Here is a 16,916-nt window from a genome sequence, read left to right on the forward strand (position 1 = left end):
CTAAGCTGGTACAAGCACAAATGGATTGCTGTAAGACCCAAGAATACATTCAGGTAGATTATAAAAGTTTTTACTAAATAATATAGGAAGGAAATTTATATGAAGGTGAGCTGGGCTTTTGGGGCAAGTGTTGTATTTTTAATGGTTCCAGAGCTCCTAGTAGCGTCTGTGTTTTCCATGAGATAGTAGTTAATATTCACAGCTTAATGCCAGCAGAGCCATAGAGGTGACAAAGTAAAAAGGTGAAATGTAAATGTTAATTCTCATGAGAAACACAGATCAAACTAAATACAAGCCTGGGCCATAAATAGTTTTTATGCTGCACCTCAGATAAATAATTTACCCATAAAACGATCATGGTGGAATATGCTTACTCAGACACCATTCATCTCTACAGGACACATCGGAAATGTTGCTGGTAGTTAGGATATGAACTGCCCAAAGGAAGAAAACATGTATGAATGATATGTCTACAGGGGTCAAATAGACTGGAAAATATGCTGGTAATTTTTCTTTATGAATTTCTCATCAAAATTGTCAAACTGTCTGACCATCAAAGGTAACAACAATGTAGATTTAGTCCACTTTAAGGCCCTGTTACACCAACTTAAGAAATGACAGATTTCATGGTGAAATCAATTCATTTCAATAGAGAGGCGAAGTCCCTGCCCTTCCGCTGGACCACCATGAGACCTTATTTCGGAAAAAATATCTACGGTAATCGATAGCGAGAGACAAATAATTTTTTGATAATAATGTTTACAACAGCAAATATATATATATAATTATATAATCTCAATAATAAGAGGTGAGGTTTAGAAAGAATAAAGAATTCAGACATCATTCAGTATCAGTCCTTCCTCCTGTCCTCTGTCCTCCTCCCTCTGCTGCTGCTGCAGGTGAGTTACCGCTGGTAGAGAGGAGGAGAGGCTGGTTTGTCTCAGAAGAATTTGTAAAATTTTAAGAATCATGGCAAACTAAGATAAACAGTCAGACTACATACAGACAGTTTTCATTTTAGTTGTTTGTAACAGTTCGCTATTAGCCGAGCTAGCTCGCTGTGCTTGTGTAAAACATGTGAGAGACTGCAGACAGAACAGATTAAAATGTTGCTTTACATGTTCACGTTTATGCTTGTTGAACAGATGTATTGATAACATATTGCTTTTTACTCACAGAGGTTTTATTGCACTTACTTACAGTAACGAGAGTAGTTGTTGTCAACTCGAGTAATCTCCACCGCAGCCTCTTTGATCTGCTGACCGCTGTGCTTCTTGTGTGTGGAGGAGCTCAGCCTGACACAGACAGCAGAGAGGCTGCAGCGAGCGTGATAATACTACGGTCTTTAATGATTTAGCCCCAGGGCCCGTTTAATACTAGGCTTTGGAACCCATCCCTACTCGCGAGTGCCCAATCTGTATGTGCAACTCATAACAGAGATGAGAAGGAACTGAGATGCTTCACTCCTTAGCTACTTCCACCATTAACTCTGGAAAAATACATGTGTTTAATTATTTTTTATCGGGCAAGTGAGTTGCTAGCTTTACTTGCCCCGGGCAATCGGGCAATCCTTATTGTTGAGCCGTGTCAAGAAAGTTGCAGTTTGTCGTAAAACTGTTGAAGTATAAGACTGCGAAAATACATAATTAGAAAGACCATTCCATAGAGGACTACACACCTGAAAGTCGCGCAAGTGGGGTCATGAATTTTTCTCTCCACAAGCTACCCAAAGCCGCTGAAGCTATGATGCCTATGTGTTTCGTACATGGATGTATAAAGTAATGGATTTAGTAACACGAGCTACGGGTCTTGCTTGTTCTTCCGCTTCCCACCTGATAAAAGGACCAGGAGTCGCTGGATAAAACCCATCAGGTAAGCTAGCATTACAAGGGATATCATATTGTGCGAGCAAGAGATGTAGTTCACCAAGCAGTTTCACACAAAACTAAATGGTGCTACGACAAACCTACGACAAAGTGCGACTTTCTTGACATGCAAAATTATCTTTTAAATTGACAAACATCATATGTGTAATTCATGGCACAACTCAAACGGGATAAAAAAATTATTTGTCTCTCACTATTGACTGCCATACATATTTTTTCGTGATGTGTCGGTCGCGAATGAGTTGGCTATGAACTGGCTCATTTAAGTGAATGATGGGCCTGCCTGAGAGCTGATTTCGCACCCCCCTCAGCGGCAAAAGAAATGACACGACAACAAACAAATAACACTTTTGAACAGAGCAGAAATATTTTTTGTTTCATATTATATCATAGAAATTAAACTGAAATATACTGTATGTGTCTGTATAGAGTTGTGTAATTATTTATTAAGCATACTATTTCATTAGTAGAGTTATTTTTGTTATACAACTGGAGATAGTTATTCTTGACATATCCTACTTTTTAACCATCAAAATGACTGAATATTTTAATGTATTGCAGATGAAGAATCTTGCATATTTATTTCTTGCAACAAATAAGAACGTAATTTAGGCAGTGACCAGCAGAAGTGGTACTAAATGAAGAGCCTTTTGGGAGCCGAAAGAGCCAGCTCTCCGAAAGGAATAGGGCCATAAGATCCGGCTCCCTTCAAACTGCTGTAATTCTCATCATTAATATGTTTTCTGATATAAGGTACCATGGGGGACACCGGAAGGGGAGGGACTTCGCCTCTCTATGCAGTTTGCTTTGGTGAACTTTGACCAGGGATGACTCTGACACATTATTGTCCCGTTAGCTTGTTGTTCCCCTTTAATAACTCTTAATTGAATGAAATGATTACAATCTTGATAACAAAATGCCTGAGGGGAGTTAATGGCACAATAATGTTACAGATACAATATAAGATAACTGCTAGCTAACAGATGTTCCCGTCTTGCTAGCGTATTAGCCGTTAACATTAGCTCACCAGTTATAGTACTGTAAGGTTAACTTAGCTCAGGGACAGCTTATGTTAGATGTTTCGGAGATAAAGTCAGAGAGGCCAGATTGAGGCGGTTTGGACATGTTCAGAGGAGAGACTGTGAATATATTGGTAGAAGGATGCTGAGGTTGGAGCTGCCAGGCAGGAGGTCTAGAGGAAGACCAAAGAGGAGATTTATGGATGTAGTGAGAGAGGACATGAAGTTAATTGGTGTGAGTGAAGAGGATGCAGAGGACAGGGTTAGATGGAGGCACATGATTCGCTGTGGCGACCCCTGAAAGGGAACAGCCGAAAGGAAAAGAAGAAGAAGAAGAAAGTTAACTTAGTTCACTAAGACTCTAGCACCACCTATTTCATGAGTTACTATACATACAATGAAAAAAATCCATAGAGTTCGTGTTGTTAAGCATTTGAAGAGTTTACCTAATGAACAGTCTTCCCCATAAAAGCCTTCCTCACAGATGCACTGGCCATCCACACACTGGCCATTACCAATGCAGTCATTGGGACACTTCTGGACGCTGCAAACCTCACCGGTGAAGTGAGGGAAACACACACATTTTCCGTCCACGCAGTGTCCCTTGTCGTTGCAGTTGTCTGGACACATCAGCTGGCTGCAGTCGTCTCCTGTGTAGCCCTGATGGCACACACACTTCCCATCCACACATCGGCCATTATCATTGCACTCGTTAGGGCAGGAGGACACTGAGCAATCTAGGCCTTCCCATCCAGGGTTGCAGAGGCAGCTGCAGGTGTCGTGTTGGTAGGTACCATGGCCACTACAGCTCGTGTCCACTCCTTGAGAAAGATAACGGTGAAAATGTGTAATTAGGTGGTGGGTAGGTAAATTATTTTTAGGTATTGGATAGAATTGTAGATCTCTTCACTTACTCTTACTTACTCACTGATTATATTCCTTCTACATATGCATACTAAATAATAAATGACTCATAGAAAAGAAACATACAGTTTTCAGGATGTAAGATTGTTTGCAGCTTCCTCCCTACTGCAAACTCCTCTTTTCACTTGTTTACCCTGTTTACCTTATCAATTGTTGGTCAAGAGTTGACTTCCCAGCTCAGCCTCCCAACTATATTAGGTTGTGACACAGCTTACCTGCAGCACCACCTTTTCCACAACATCCCTGAGTACACTGGGTCTTTAGGTAGTTGACTTCTTCCTCCAGGCCGTTGACTCTGTACAAGAGTGACTTGAAGCTTTCAGACTCCTCACAGTCACACTTTGGTGTCTGCAGCCTGATATTGTGTTTGAAGATGATGTCGTTCCCTCCACTTGTAGTGGTCTCTGTCTGTAGACCTACAAAATATGACAAAAATTCAACTTTTTCATTTCTACATGTACTGTAATCAGTCACAATGCTCACACACAATGATACAGAAAATTAGTATAATATTAGTATATATCTAAATAAGCATTACATGCTGTTTAAAAAATGAAGAGGCCAAAAAGATACCAAAACAAGGGTGAGCCATAACTTTTACAGTAATGTCAGCATCCAGTATGTGAGGTAAAATATGTAATACTGTAAATATGTCAATACCAAACTACATTCCTTTATTATAATAACCTTCACAGTGACATACATTCAATTAAATTATATATTTCTGTTTTGAAAAATCTTGTTTTTATCATCTTTCAAAAACAGTTAATTTATCAGCTTCTCTTCTGGTTATATACATAATTTCACTCAGCTTTCTGCATACACATACTCATAATCAACTCATATTCCTTCTCTTGTCTGTAATTATTCTCAGTTGTGGTCTTTCTCACTCTAATTTTTATTTTTTTTTATGACCTGTTTCATCCTGGGTAGGTAGACGCTCAAGTTTACAACTGGAGCTCCCCGGGATGTCGATTTTATAGACATGGCTGAAGGTGACTCCCTGCTCTGGGGCTGAGGGGTCTGGGTGGTTGTCGGCAGAGCTGAAGGGTAACATGGTGCAGAGTAGGGCCAACAGGCGCAGGGCCCTCCCCAGGAGTCTGATGGTCATGGCTAGAGGACATAGAAGATAAGAGCAGATAATTGCTAATTTTTCTGAACCTTCACACTATTTCTTTTTCTGAAACAGACATCCAGTTCACACAGGATACCCAAAATGTTGACTGCTGCTTTTAAGCTGATTTGTGGAGCCATCAGAAAGCATGAGGCTGTTTTCAAGTGTAACTATAGAATGCAATAAATTATATATGTCTAAAGAACACCATTTATGGAACCCCTTTGTAATATCTTTTTTTTTAAATTTGGACAGCGTTTGTGAGCATGTGGAGCACTGACTGGGAGATAAAAACTGTGATAATTGAATGTAATGTTTCCATGAAATGGTAAAAACGAAAGAAGGGTAATTTGTGGTTTTAACAGCAGTTATTGTTCAAGGATAGAAAACAAAAACACAAAAGTAGTAGCTATTATATTATTATACCCATTGCAGTGCCAGTGTGCTATGGTACATCATGTACTTGTTAATTTGCTCTTCGAGACTTAGATGAGAAGCTTGATACCTCTGCCATGTTTGTACGGATAAAAAAAAAAATAGATACAACATGTTAATGTTTGAGCTTTAAAGGTTCTGATTGGTGTATATTTTTTACTTTTGGGAGAGCCAGGTATGGTGTTTCCCCCCCGTTTCCAGTCTTTATGCTAAGATAGGCTAATAGCCTCCTGACTCCAGCTCTGTGCTTAATGCATAGACATGAGAGTGGTGCCAATCTTGTTGTCCAACTCTCAGGAAGATTTCCTCTCTAAAGAAACAGCTTATTTACAGAAAAAAACAAAAACTAAATTGTGGTTGAAGGTAAGCTAAGGCAAGGCAAAAAAAAAAACCCATTCACCTCATAAGCATATTTTCCAAAAGAGTATTCACTTAAATAAAGTTGTTTTTACCTTACACAATAGAAACATCAATAAGAACAAAACTAAACTCCTCACTGCTGACTGTTGGGCACCTTCAATTCACTTCCAAGATTCTCACACAGAGTGGCATGAGAAAATGCTTCATGTGGAGAGGAAATATATATTCCATCTGTTTTTTAGTGTGAGTTTCTACATTTTGTAGAGATTGTATCTTTGGCATGAACTATGTGTAACAGACTACCAAAACTGTAGATGTTTGTCGTCATGGCTGAATGGACTTGAGTCTCCAGATTGAAAGAGGGTCACGTTGTACTTTCCATTGTCAGTGTTTTATAGAGAACTGAAGACAGAAATATTATCTTGGGAATGCATAAGTTACGTTACATTCAGTGGGGCACGCTGCTGTATATTTAATCTCAGGAGCCATTATGTCACTGTGGTGTGTGTGCGTGAGTTAGGCTCTCATTCCACAGTATGGCAGCAGAAAGTGAGCAGTCATCACTTTGCCAGAGATCCTTTTGCTCCAAACCATAAATTGTGCTAAGTCAGGCGTTTCAGAGCTTCAGAGAGCGCAGAAAGTTATCCTCAGTGATGATGTCATTGTGTCTAATGACAGTGATGTCATGTGAACTTAAAACCTTGCAACGGTTTTCCCAGGGAACCAAATTACATGCTTCAAAACTGTGGGCCTGTTTTAACCTTCAGTAGGTCTTTTTTTGGACTTTGGTCTGAATTTAACATTCTGGTGTAAAAGTTTGAATTGCGGCAGAAAGAACTGCACTGAGCTTGTGTGGTCTATGGAAACACAAAACCTCTAGAGTAACTTAAAGCTCAGTAATGAAGTGTTGGGGGCACTGTTGTGATGTTTAACAACTGGAAAACTGCATAGCAATATATACAGTAGCATACATGCTTAAATAAATAAAATAAATATGTTGGATTTGTTTGAAATCATACAGAATTATTCAATGGAATATGCATGCACTGCAAAATTGTTATAATACTGCGCATACTCTAGGTAACCATAGAATAGAAGGGAGAAGGGAGAAGAGACAGGAACATGTTATTCCAGTCTTTATTAGTAGGACATTGTGATGAAAGAAAAAATCCCTTCCTCGTTGATTCTTATTTTGAGCAAAGAATGTTTCAGTGAGAACTATAAAAGTTGAATATAATATTTGTATTTGTGTAATTTTTTGAATGTATTCTGATGTTTGCTAACTGGGTGCAACTTTGAGGAGGACCTAACCAATTGGAAACCCTTGTAATCAAAACATTTGCTTGTTGAGCATCAAAGACTGAAACAGATGGAAAAGTAGAACATGTGCAGAGAGCAAAACAGATCCCAAAACTCCCACTGGACACTGTTTTAGCATTGGCCAGAACATTAAAATGTCAACAAGTGAACCTAAAACCTGCCAATCCTCCAGCCACCATAATGATACTATTATCAGATTAACAGAGATTCTGAGCAGGAATCCTAAGTAAGTGAGAATACCTGACCTTTTGAGCGGTATGAATGATTTTACATTTTTTCAAGGTGGAAAGCTACTACTATTGGACACAATTTGTTTTCAGTAAAATAAACTTTGGCTTATGAATCTTCACTCTGATAATTTACACAGGATGTAACTCAAGTAGTTCTGTGATTCAAAATTCTCCAGTCCTTCTTTAGGGAGACAAATAGACGTGTAATTACCATGACCTGTTTCTAACTAGTCCAAGTTCAATACGGCTGACCTGGTTTGGTTATTTTAGCTGTGTATTTGATTGCTGCTGGTCAAAAGCTTGAGGTCGGAGACTGGTGCCTGTGCAAGAAATCAAAGCTATGACATCACTGGGAAATTGCTTTTTTGACCCTATGTGGTCGCCAAAACTTTAGTGGGTGTTTTGTCAAAGGCCAAGACTTTGGAGGGCAAACCAGAGATGAGGTAAAAGAGACATTAAGAGAAGGAGATGCAGAGAGACAAGTGGAAAGTAAGGGAAATAGAAATAAAAAAACTGAAGAGTGAAAGAGATGAAGTGAGTGAGAGAGAGTGAATAGGTGATGAGGAGGGAATGATGGAGAGAGTGTGTTTGAATCAGTGACAGTCTAGCAGTTAGCCACATTATAGACAGTTTACTATAGTCATGTGGAATGGCACTGAGCATTGGCGCGCAGAGATGCTTAACAAGCATGTTTATAGCTCCCTGTCAAGGTTTTATTTGATGCTCGCCATTTTCAGGCCCTTTTCTTATTTCTCTTGGAGGAGATAGCACTGTGACCTTCCAAGCATAGCAGAGGGCCGCTACTGACTGCTAAGAATGTACCGGTGTGGGAAGGAGAGACAGATGGAGGGATTAATGGAGAGAGGAAATGGGGAATAGAAAGGGAAGTAGGGCAGTCACATTTGTGAATTAATGGCGGTGAGGTGGATGGATTGATGGAGAGATGGATGGATGAACAGATGCTTGAATGTATGAGTGGATGGATGGATGATGGATGAAAAATGGATGGAAAATGGATGTATGCGTAGATAGATGGTTGGAAGGATGATAAATAAATCAATGAATGGGTGGATGGATGGAGAGTTAATTGAATCAGTAGGTCAATGAATAAATGGAGAAATATATAGATGCATAAATAGATGAATGGATTAATGAATGAAGAGATTGACTGATGAATGTGTAGATAGATGGATGAATGTATATCTGAATGGATGGATGGATGGGTTAATGGATATATGAATAAATACATAGATGGATATATGGATTAATTGGTTAATTGATTAATGGCTGATGGATGGATTAATTTATAGATAGACTGATGGGTGGATGGATGGATTAAGGGATGTTGAATGAATGGATTGATGGATGGATTAATTGGTTAATGCCTGATGTATTAAAGGAAGGATGGATTGATAGAAGGATGAATGGATATATGGATTAATGGGTTAATGGCTGAGGGATGGATGGATGGATGGATTAGAAGAAGGATGGATTGATGGATTAATTGGTTAATGGCTGATGGATGGATTAATTTATAGATAGATGAATAGACTGATGGGTGGATGGATGGATCGAGGGATGTTGACTGAATGGATAAATGGATGGATTAGAGGAATTATGGATGGATGGATGGATTAAGGGATGATGGATGGAGGAATTTATAGATAGATAGATAGATAGATAGATAGATAGATAGATAGATAGATAGATAGATAGATAGATAGATAGATAGAGGTATATGCTCCAGTATAGTATGTACAGTCTACTTGGAGATGTACAGTGGGGCAAAAAAGTATTTAGTCAGCCACCAATTGTGCAAGTTCTCCCACTTAAAAAGATGAGAGAGGCCTGTAATTTTCATTATAGGTACACTTCAACTATGAGAGTCAGAATGGGGGGAAAAAATCCAGGAAATCACATTGTAAGATTTTTAATGAATTAATTGGTCAATTCCTTGGTAAAATAAGTATTTGGTCACCTACAAACAAGCAAGATTTCTGGCTCTCACAGACTTGTAACTTCTTCTTTAAGAGGCTCCTCTGTCCTCCACTCGTTACCTGTATTAATGGCACCTGTTTGAACTCGTTATCAGTATAAAAGACACCTGTCCACAACCTTCACACTCAAAACTCCACTATGGCCAAGACCAAAGAGCTGTCAAAGGACACCAGAAACAAAATGGTAGACCTGCACCAGGCTGGGAAGACTGAATCTGAAATAGGTAAGCAGCTTGGTGTGAAGAAATCAACTGTGGGAGCAAGTATTAGAAAATGGAAAACATACAAGACCACTAATAATCTCCCTTGATCTGGGGCTCCACACAAGATCTCACCCCGTGGGGTCAAAATGATCACAAGAACGGTGAGCAAAAATCCCAGAACCACACTTGAACCACCAACTTGTTGTGTTTGGAGGAGAAAGAATGCTGTATTGCATCTAAAGAACACCATACCTACTGTGAAGCATGGGGGTGGAAACATCATGCTTTGGGGCTGTTTTTCTGCAAAGGGACCAGGGCGACTGATCCATGTAAAGGAAAGAATGAATGGGGCCATGTATCGTGAGATTTTGAGTGAAAACCTCCTTCCATCAGCAAGGGCAGTGAAGATGAAACGTGGCTTGGGTCTTTCAGCATGACAATGATCCCAAACACACCGCCCGGGCAACGAAGGAGTGGCTTCGTAAGAAGTACTTTTTTGCCCCACTGTATATTCAAGTAGTTAAAAGATTAATGGAGCAGATGGTGGTTACAGTGAAATGACAGGTAAGATAAGGTAGCACTGAATGAAATACTGGATGTATGCAGCATTAAGTGGCTGTCATGACACAAAGCAGAACAGAAAGTTTTCGCCCGATTTTTTTCCATCCATCCATCCATCCATCCATCTTCTTCCGCTTATCCGGGGCCGGGTCGCGGGGCAGCAGTCTAAGCAGGGACTCCCAGACTTCCTTCGCCCCAGACACTTCCTCCAGCTCCTCCCGGGGATCCGAGGCGTTCCCAGGCCAGCCGAGAGACATAGTCCCTCCAGCGTGTCCTGGGTCTTCCCGGGGCCGCCTCGGTGGGACATGCCCAGAACACCTCCCGAGGGAGGCGTCCAGGAGGCATCCGGATCAGATGCCCTAGCCACCTCAGCTGGCTCCTCTCGACGTGGAGGAGCAGCGGCTCTACTCGAGCTCCCCCCGTGTGACTGAGCTCCTCACCCTATCTCTAAGGGAGCGCCCAGCCACTCGGGCGGAGGAAGCCCATTTCGGCCGCTTGTATCCGCGATCTTGTCCTTTCGGTCACTACCCAAAGCTCATGACCATAGGTGAGGGCAGGAGCGTAGATTGACCGTAAATCGAGAGCTTTGTCTTTCGACTCAGCTCCTTCTTTACCACAACGGTCCGATACAGCGCCCGCATCACTGCAGACGCTGCACCGATCCGCCTGTCAATCTCACGCTCCATCCGTCCCTCACTCGTGAACAAGACCCCGAGATACTTAAACTCCTCCACTTGGGGCAAGGACTCCCCACCCACGCGAAGAGAGCAAACCACCTTTTTCCGGTCAAGAACCATGGCCTCAGATTTGGAAGAGCTGATTCTCATCCCAGCTGCTTCACACTCGGCTGCAAACCGTCCCAGTGCATGCTGCAGGTCCTGGTTTGAAGAAGCCATCAGAACGACATCATCTGCAAACAGCAGAGATGAGATCCTGTGGTTCCCAAACCGGACACCCTCCCGCCCCTGACTGCGCCTAGAAATTCTGTCCATATAAATTATGAACAGAACCGGTGACAAAGGGCAGCCCTGGCGGAGTCCAACATGCACCGGGAACAGGTCTGACTTACTGCCGGCAATGCGAACACAGCTCCTGCTCCGGTTATACAGGGACCGGACAGCCCTTAGCAAAGGGCCCCGGACCCCATACTCCCAGAGCACTCCCCACAAAGCGCCCGGGGCACACGGTCGAATGCCTTCTCCAGATCCACAAAGCACATGTGGACTGGTTGGGCAAACTCCCATGAACCCTCGAGCACCCGATGGAGAGTATAGAGCTGGTCCAGTGTTCCACGACCGGGACGAAAACCACTCTGCTCCTCCTGAATCCGAGGTTCGACTATCGGACGAATTCTCCTCTCCAGTACCCTGGAATAGACCTTACCGGGGAGGCTGAGAAGTGTGATCCCTCTGTGATTGGAACACACCCTCCGGTCCCCCTTCTTATACAGAGGGACCACCACCCCGGTCTGCCAGTCCAGAGGCACTGTCCCCCTCCTTGAACCGCCACCTTAACGTGGTGGAGGGGTTTGAGTACCCGAATGACCCTGGGAGCTATGTTGCCTGGGGCTGTATGCCCCTGGTAGGGTCACCCATGGCAAACAGGTCCAGGGTGACGGGTCAGACCAAGAGCGGTTCAGAAGACCCTTATGGATTATTTAAAATCAAGGCCAGTTACGTCGCCCGGATTGGCGCTACCGGGCCCCACCCTGGAGCCAGGCCTGGGGTGGGTGTCCGACGGCGAGCGCCTGGTGGGCGGGCCTTTCCCCACGGGCCCGGCCGGGCACAGCCCGAAGGAGCGACGTGGGGCCGTCCTCCCGTGGACCCACCACCCGCAGGAGGATCCGTAAGGGGCCGGTGCAGAGAGATCTGGGCGGCAGTCGAAGGCAGGGGCCGCGACCAGATCTCCGGACACAGAAACTGGCTCTAGGGACATGGAATGTCACCGCTGGGGGAAGGAGCCTGAGCTTGTGCGGGAGGTTGAGCGTTACCGGCTAGATATAGTCGGCCTCGCCTCCACGCACAGCCTGGGCTCTGGAACCCGTCTCCTCGAGAGGGGCTGGACGCTCCATTTCTCTGGCGTTGCCGGCGGGGAGAGGCGGCGGGCTGGTGTGGGCCTGCTCATAGCCCCACAGCTCAGCCGCCACGTGTTGGAGTTTACCCCAGCGAGCGAGAGGGTCGCGTCCCTCCGCCTCCGGGTGGGGACAGGTCTCTCACTGTTGTGGCGCCTCACGGGCCAAACAGCAGTGCAGAGTACCAGGCCTTCTTGGAGTCCCTGGGAGGGGTACTAGACAGTGCACCACCCGGGGACTCCGTTGTTCTACTGGGGACTTCAACGCCCACGTGGGCAACGACAGTGACACCTGGAGAGGGGTAATCGGAAGGAGCGGCCCCTGATCTGAACCCGAGCGGTGTTCAGTTGTTGGACTTCTGTGCTAGTTACAGTTTGTCCATAACTAACACCATGTTCAAGCACAAGGGTGTCCATCAGTGCACGTGGCACCAGGACACCTAGGCGGAGGTCGATGATCGACTTTGTTGTCGTATCATCTGACCTCCGCCGCGTGTCTTGGACACTCGGGTGAAGAGAGGGGCGGAGCTGTCAACCGATCACCACCTGGTGGTGAGTTGGATCCGCTGGCGGGGAGGAAGCCGGACAGACTTGGCAGGCCCAAGCGTATCGTGAGGGTCTGCTGGGAACGTCTGGCGGAGCCCTCTGTCAGCAGGGTCTACAACTCACACCTCCGGAGAGCTTCTCCCAGATCCCGGGGAGGTTGGGGACATTGAGTCCGAGTGGACCATGTTTTCCACCTCCATTGTCGATGCGGCGGCTCGTAGCTGTGGTCGCAAGGTTTCTGGTGCCTGTCGCGGCGGCAATCCCGAACACGGTGGTGGGCGCCGGAAGTAAGGGATGCCGTCAGGCTGAAGAAGGAGTCCTATCGGGCCTTGTTGGCTCGTGGGACTCCCGAGGCAGCTGACAGGTACCGGCAGGCTAAGCGTGCTGCAGCCCGTGCGGTCACAGAGGCAAAAACTCAGGACTGGGAGAGGTTCGGAGAGGCCATGGAGGAGGACTATCGGTCGGCCTCAAAGAAATTCTGGCAAACCGTCCGACGGCTCAGGAGGGGGAAGCAGTGCTTCACCAACACCTTGTACGGTGCGGGTGGAGAGCTGTTGACCTCGACTGGGGATGTTGTCGGACGGTGGAAGGAATACTTTGAGGATCTCCTCAATCCTCCCGATTTTTTTTTTTTTTTTTTTTTTTTTTTTTGAGAAGCAGATGTCAATTGTGCAGATGTTGAATTCTGGTTTGGCATCAGAGTCCAGCACATTCATAATCTAAAGGCTGCTGACTGTCATTAGTCATTCCAAGTCAAGCAGGATTAAGCAGGAAAACAGAATGGCTTCAATCCAGTTGATGCTCTCACTCTGCATATGGCCCATCCAGATAGCATTTCAACCTGTCTTTCAAACCCTCAAGTAAAATGTCCATAAACAGTTAAAAATTCCTTCCTGACAATAACTTCTCTATGTCAAAGTAGCACTATGTCAATGGGCCTGTAAAATGTTTGACTACATATGTGTGTTCACTCTTTCGTATGGGAGAAAGAAGTGCATAGGACACCCATGTGTGTAGAGTATGTAACAGCAGGTAACAGCAGCAGTTTAATCACCTAGAGACAATACTGTCGGGATCCAGACATCTTTCACTGAAGGCTTCTTGACAAGCTGTAGGGATGCCTGTGTGTGTTTCTAAAAATCTCTGTATGCTCTCAGAGCTTTGGAAACAGTGGCAGAAGACTTGGTCAGTCTGTGCACATTTGCCCTATCCTCTCTAGAGAGCCATTAAACCTCAGACAAAAGGCTGACTGTTTCGCCAGGTTTCAACTCAAGACAAATCTCACTGGACCAAACCTACAAGCCTGAGGATGAGAAGAAGAGAGGATTTAAAAAGAGGAGCAGCAGGGTTGTGCCTTTATGTGCGGTTGCAAACTTGTGGACGTTTCTTTCCCTTCCTCTTTTCCTTCCTTCGCAGCAGCTTGCAGACAGAACAGGGAAACTAAAATGAATAAAACAAAGCTGAAAGCAATTATCGTCTGAGAGCAGAGCTCATATCTTCATGATTCTGTCTGCCTCCTGCTGCCATACAAACCACAAGTAGACCTCGATAAGGACCTTGCTTCATCAGAACCATAGAGGCTCCATTCCCCTTAGTGGGACTGTCAGATAAAAACCTAACCAACTGAAAAGAAAGAAAAATAACACAACCCGAGCATTAATGAAACAGTTCTAGGCAGAAATACGTTTTTAGAAATAATAAAAACGTATTTTGAGTAGCTTTCATGTGCCCAGGGGTGATTTTCAATCAGTGAAAGTACGTGAAAAAACTGGAGTTGTGAGGTTTCCATGAAAGCAGTCATGTTATGCAATATGAACACTTTATAAGCCACCCACTCAGGGTTGTGTGTATCTTTCTTTCTTTCTCTCTCTCTCTCTTTCTCCCTCTCTCTATCATTTTGCATGGCTGAGGGCCCACATCTGCAGTTCATTTTGCGAGGGCTTCTGTGTATTCCCTGAGCCAGCACAGTAGCATTAAAGGTAAATCTACTGGATCGACAGCCCTGTGAGAATATCTATCACCCCAGCACATAGTTATTATAAATATTTATGTTATTACCATAGAGGAAAATTAGCGCTGGCAGCTTTGTTGACAGACAATATAGGATTTTCTACAATACAATGTGGATATTAACTGGATATGCAAATCGTGAATAATACCTCAGATACATTATTGCAGAAATCAAAGGCTGTGACAGCTGCTGTGAAAATAATTGTTGATTTATGCAATATTGTCGGAACATTTAAAAATATTCAAACTAGATTTAAAATGGATCCAAATTTCCAATTGTTTTCATAGAGTCTCTAACTAAAAAACTTTTAAAAATATCTTTTGTATTTGTAATTTTTTTATTACAATACATGATGCATTCAGCAACATACTACAAAAACAATATTAGTGGTGGAGGAAGTATTTGGATAATTTACTAAGTAAATTATAAAAGTAAAAGTAAAGTAAAAGTAGCAATACCACAAAGTAAACATACTTACAAGTAAAAGTTGTGCGTTCAAAATGTTACTGAAGTAAAAGTACCCATTATGCAGAATGACCCCTGTCAGTGTAATATGATATGATTTTTTTAATGCATTACCAGGTAGTGGTGCTTTAATGTTGTAGTTGCTTGAGGTGGAGATTTAAACTGTTTTATATTGTTGGGTAGTTAAATGCATGCAAAATGGTTTTGGTAACTAGTAGCTATAGCTGTTAAATAAATGCAGTGGAATAAAAAGTACAATATTTCCCTTCTGAAAGGTAGTGGAATAGAAGTATAAAGTAGAAGGTAATAGAAATACTCAAGTAAAGTAAAAGTACCTCAAATTTATACTTAACTACAGTATTTGAGTAAATGTACCTAGTTACTTTATACCACTGAACAATATACAATGTTTTTAATGTTTTTTGTGAATGCAGAAAAACATGCCACACTTAACAACTGTATACTGAGCACCAACACTTTACAACAATGCTCATATAACTTCATGCAGTGTGTCAAACCCTGTCATATCAATATTTATCACTGACCAAGATTTCCACAACATTCTTACAGACAAAGTGCTGCCATGCAAACCCAAACTAATATAAGAACAGCTTCAGTCCTGTCACACAAGATAAATTCCAGGTGTCAAGTTAAACTCGCAGAGTTTAGATGGATGGAGAGAAAGACAAGCTGAGAGAGAGCGAAGAACCAGCTGAGATGGAATTTGCAGTGTGAAAAAGATGGATTGATGGATAGAGAAAGAGTGCCAAAAGGGAAGAAAACACATAATTGGTCCCCTTGGGATTGTGTAGAAATAAACAAGAGCACTCTCTGAGCACAACAGAATAAACAACTTTGAATTAACAACTGTCGTCAAAGGTTTTTTTCTTACGAGAGTCAACCAAAAATTACTTCCATTTAGCCTACATATTTAGAAATGTCACAAAATAAATTACTTCAAATCTTACATTGAACTGAACAAAGCCTACCAATACAACTTCTGAAATCGTCAGACACCCACAGGTTAATTGGACTGATAATGGACAGTAAACTAAATCCTTCAATACAAAAAAGACATAGAACGCAGTGCAAATTAATTTCCATGCTTAAATCACTGAGAAAAATGACAAAATTGCCTTACCCTTGAGGGTTTTCTTTAACTTTCTTTCTCTCGTTTCTCTGAAGGACTAAACGTCACCAAGCCTCTCCCTCTGCCACCTGTTGACAGGCCCGGGCCAATGATTCAAAGACCTCTAAACTGCCAGTGACTTTTGCTCTCTCCCTCCCTCTTCAATTGTTAAAGTCATTCCCAAATGCCTACAGGCCAATGGGCAGTTAGTTTGGGCGTGTCTCCTCTCCTCCTCTCCTCAAGTGATTGAATGAAAAGGGAGAGGGAGAAGAGGAGAGAGATAATGGGCAGCATTTACTACTCTTTTCCCCTGAGCGAATCACTCTCTACCTGAACACCTTGCTTCTTCATTGTCTCAACACTTTCTTCATTTTTTAATAACTTTTTTTTTCTCCCTGTATGTGTTTGGTTACAGTAGCAGAGGAGGTTGAAATGAATGTCTTTAATAGCGGGAGTAGGGTCTTAAACGCCACAGTAACTGGATAAAGGTTGGATTCAAGCGGGCGAGATTGAAGCCAAGACAAATGCAGAGTCTGCTTAGGACAGAAGGAATCAGTTTTACTTTTTAAAAGTAAAAGTGTACACAAGAATACACAAAACATCTTAAAAGAAAGGGCAAATTTGGATTCAAATGAATACACCAGTG

At 43.0% G+C, this 16,916-nt stretch overlaps 1 protein-coding gene across 6 annotated transcripts in view; it reads right to left on the reverse strand.

Annotated features, from left to right (window-relative positions):
* The window catches only part of tnn (tenascin N), a 47,383-nt gene extending 30,944 nt beyond the window's left edge, over positions 1-16,439 (reverse strand). For all 6 annotated transcript variants that reach the window (XM_044219046.1, XM_044219042.1, XM_044219045.1 and 3 more), the window contains exons 1-4: positions 16,283-16,439; positions 4,745-4,942; positions 4,045-4,245; positions 3,352-3,726 (exon numbers count right to left, since the gene is read on the reverse strand). In XM_044219046.1, the coding sequence (XP_044074981.1) occupies positions 3,352-3,726; positions 4,045-4,245; positions 4,745-4,940 (772 nt within the window). In that variant the 5' untranslated portion in view covers positions 4,941-4,942; positions 16,283-16,439. The remainder of the gene's footprint in view (positions 1-3,351; positions 3,727-4,044; positions 4,246-4,744; positions 4,943-16,282) is intronic.
* Positions 16,440-16,916: the final 477 nt, after the last annotated feature.

This window comes from Siniperca chuatsi, linkage group LG13 (genome assembly GCF_020085105.1).
Source record: "Siniperca chuatsi isolate FFG_IHB_CAS linkage group LG13, ASM2008510v1, whole genome shotgun sequence".
NCBI lineage: Eukaryota > Metazoa > Chordata > Actinopteri > Centrarchiformes > Sinipercidae > Siniperca > Siniperca chuatsi.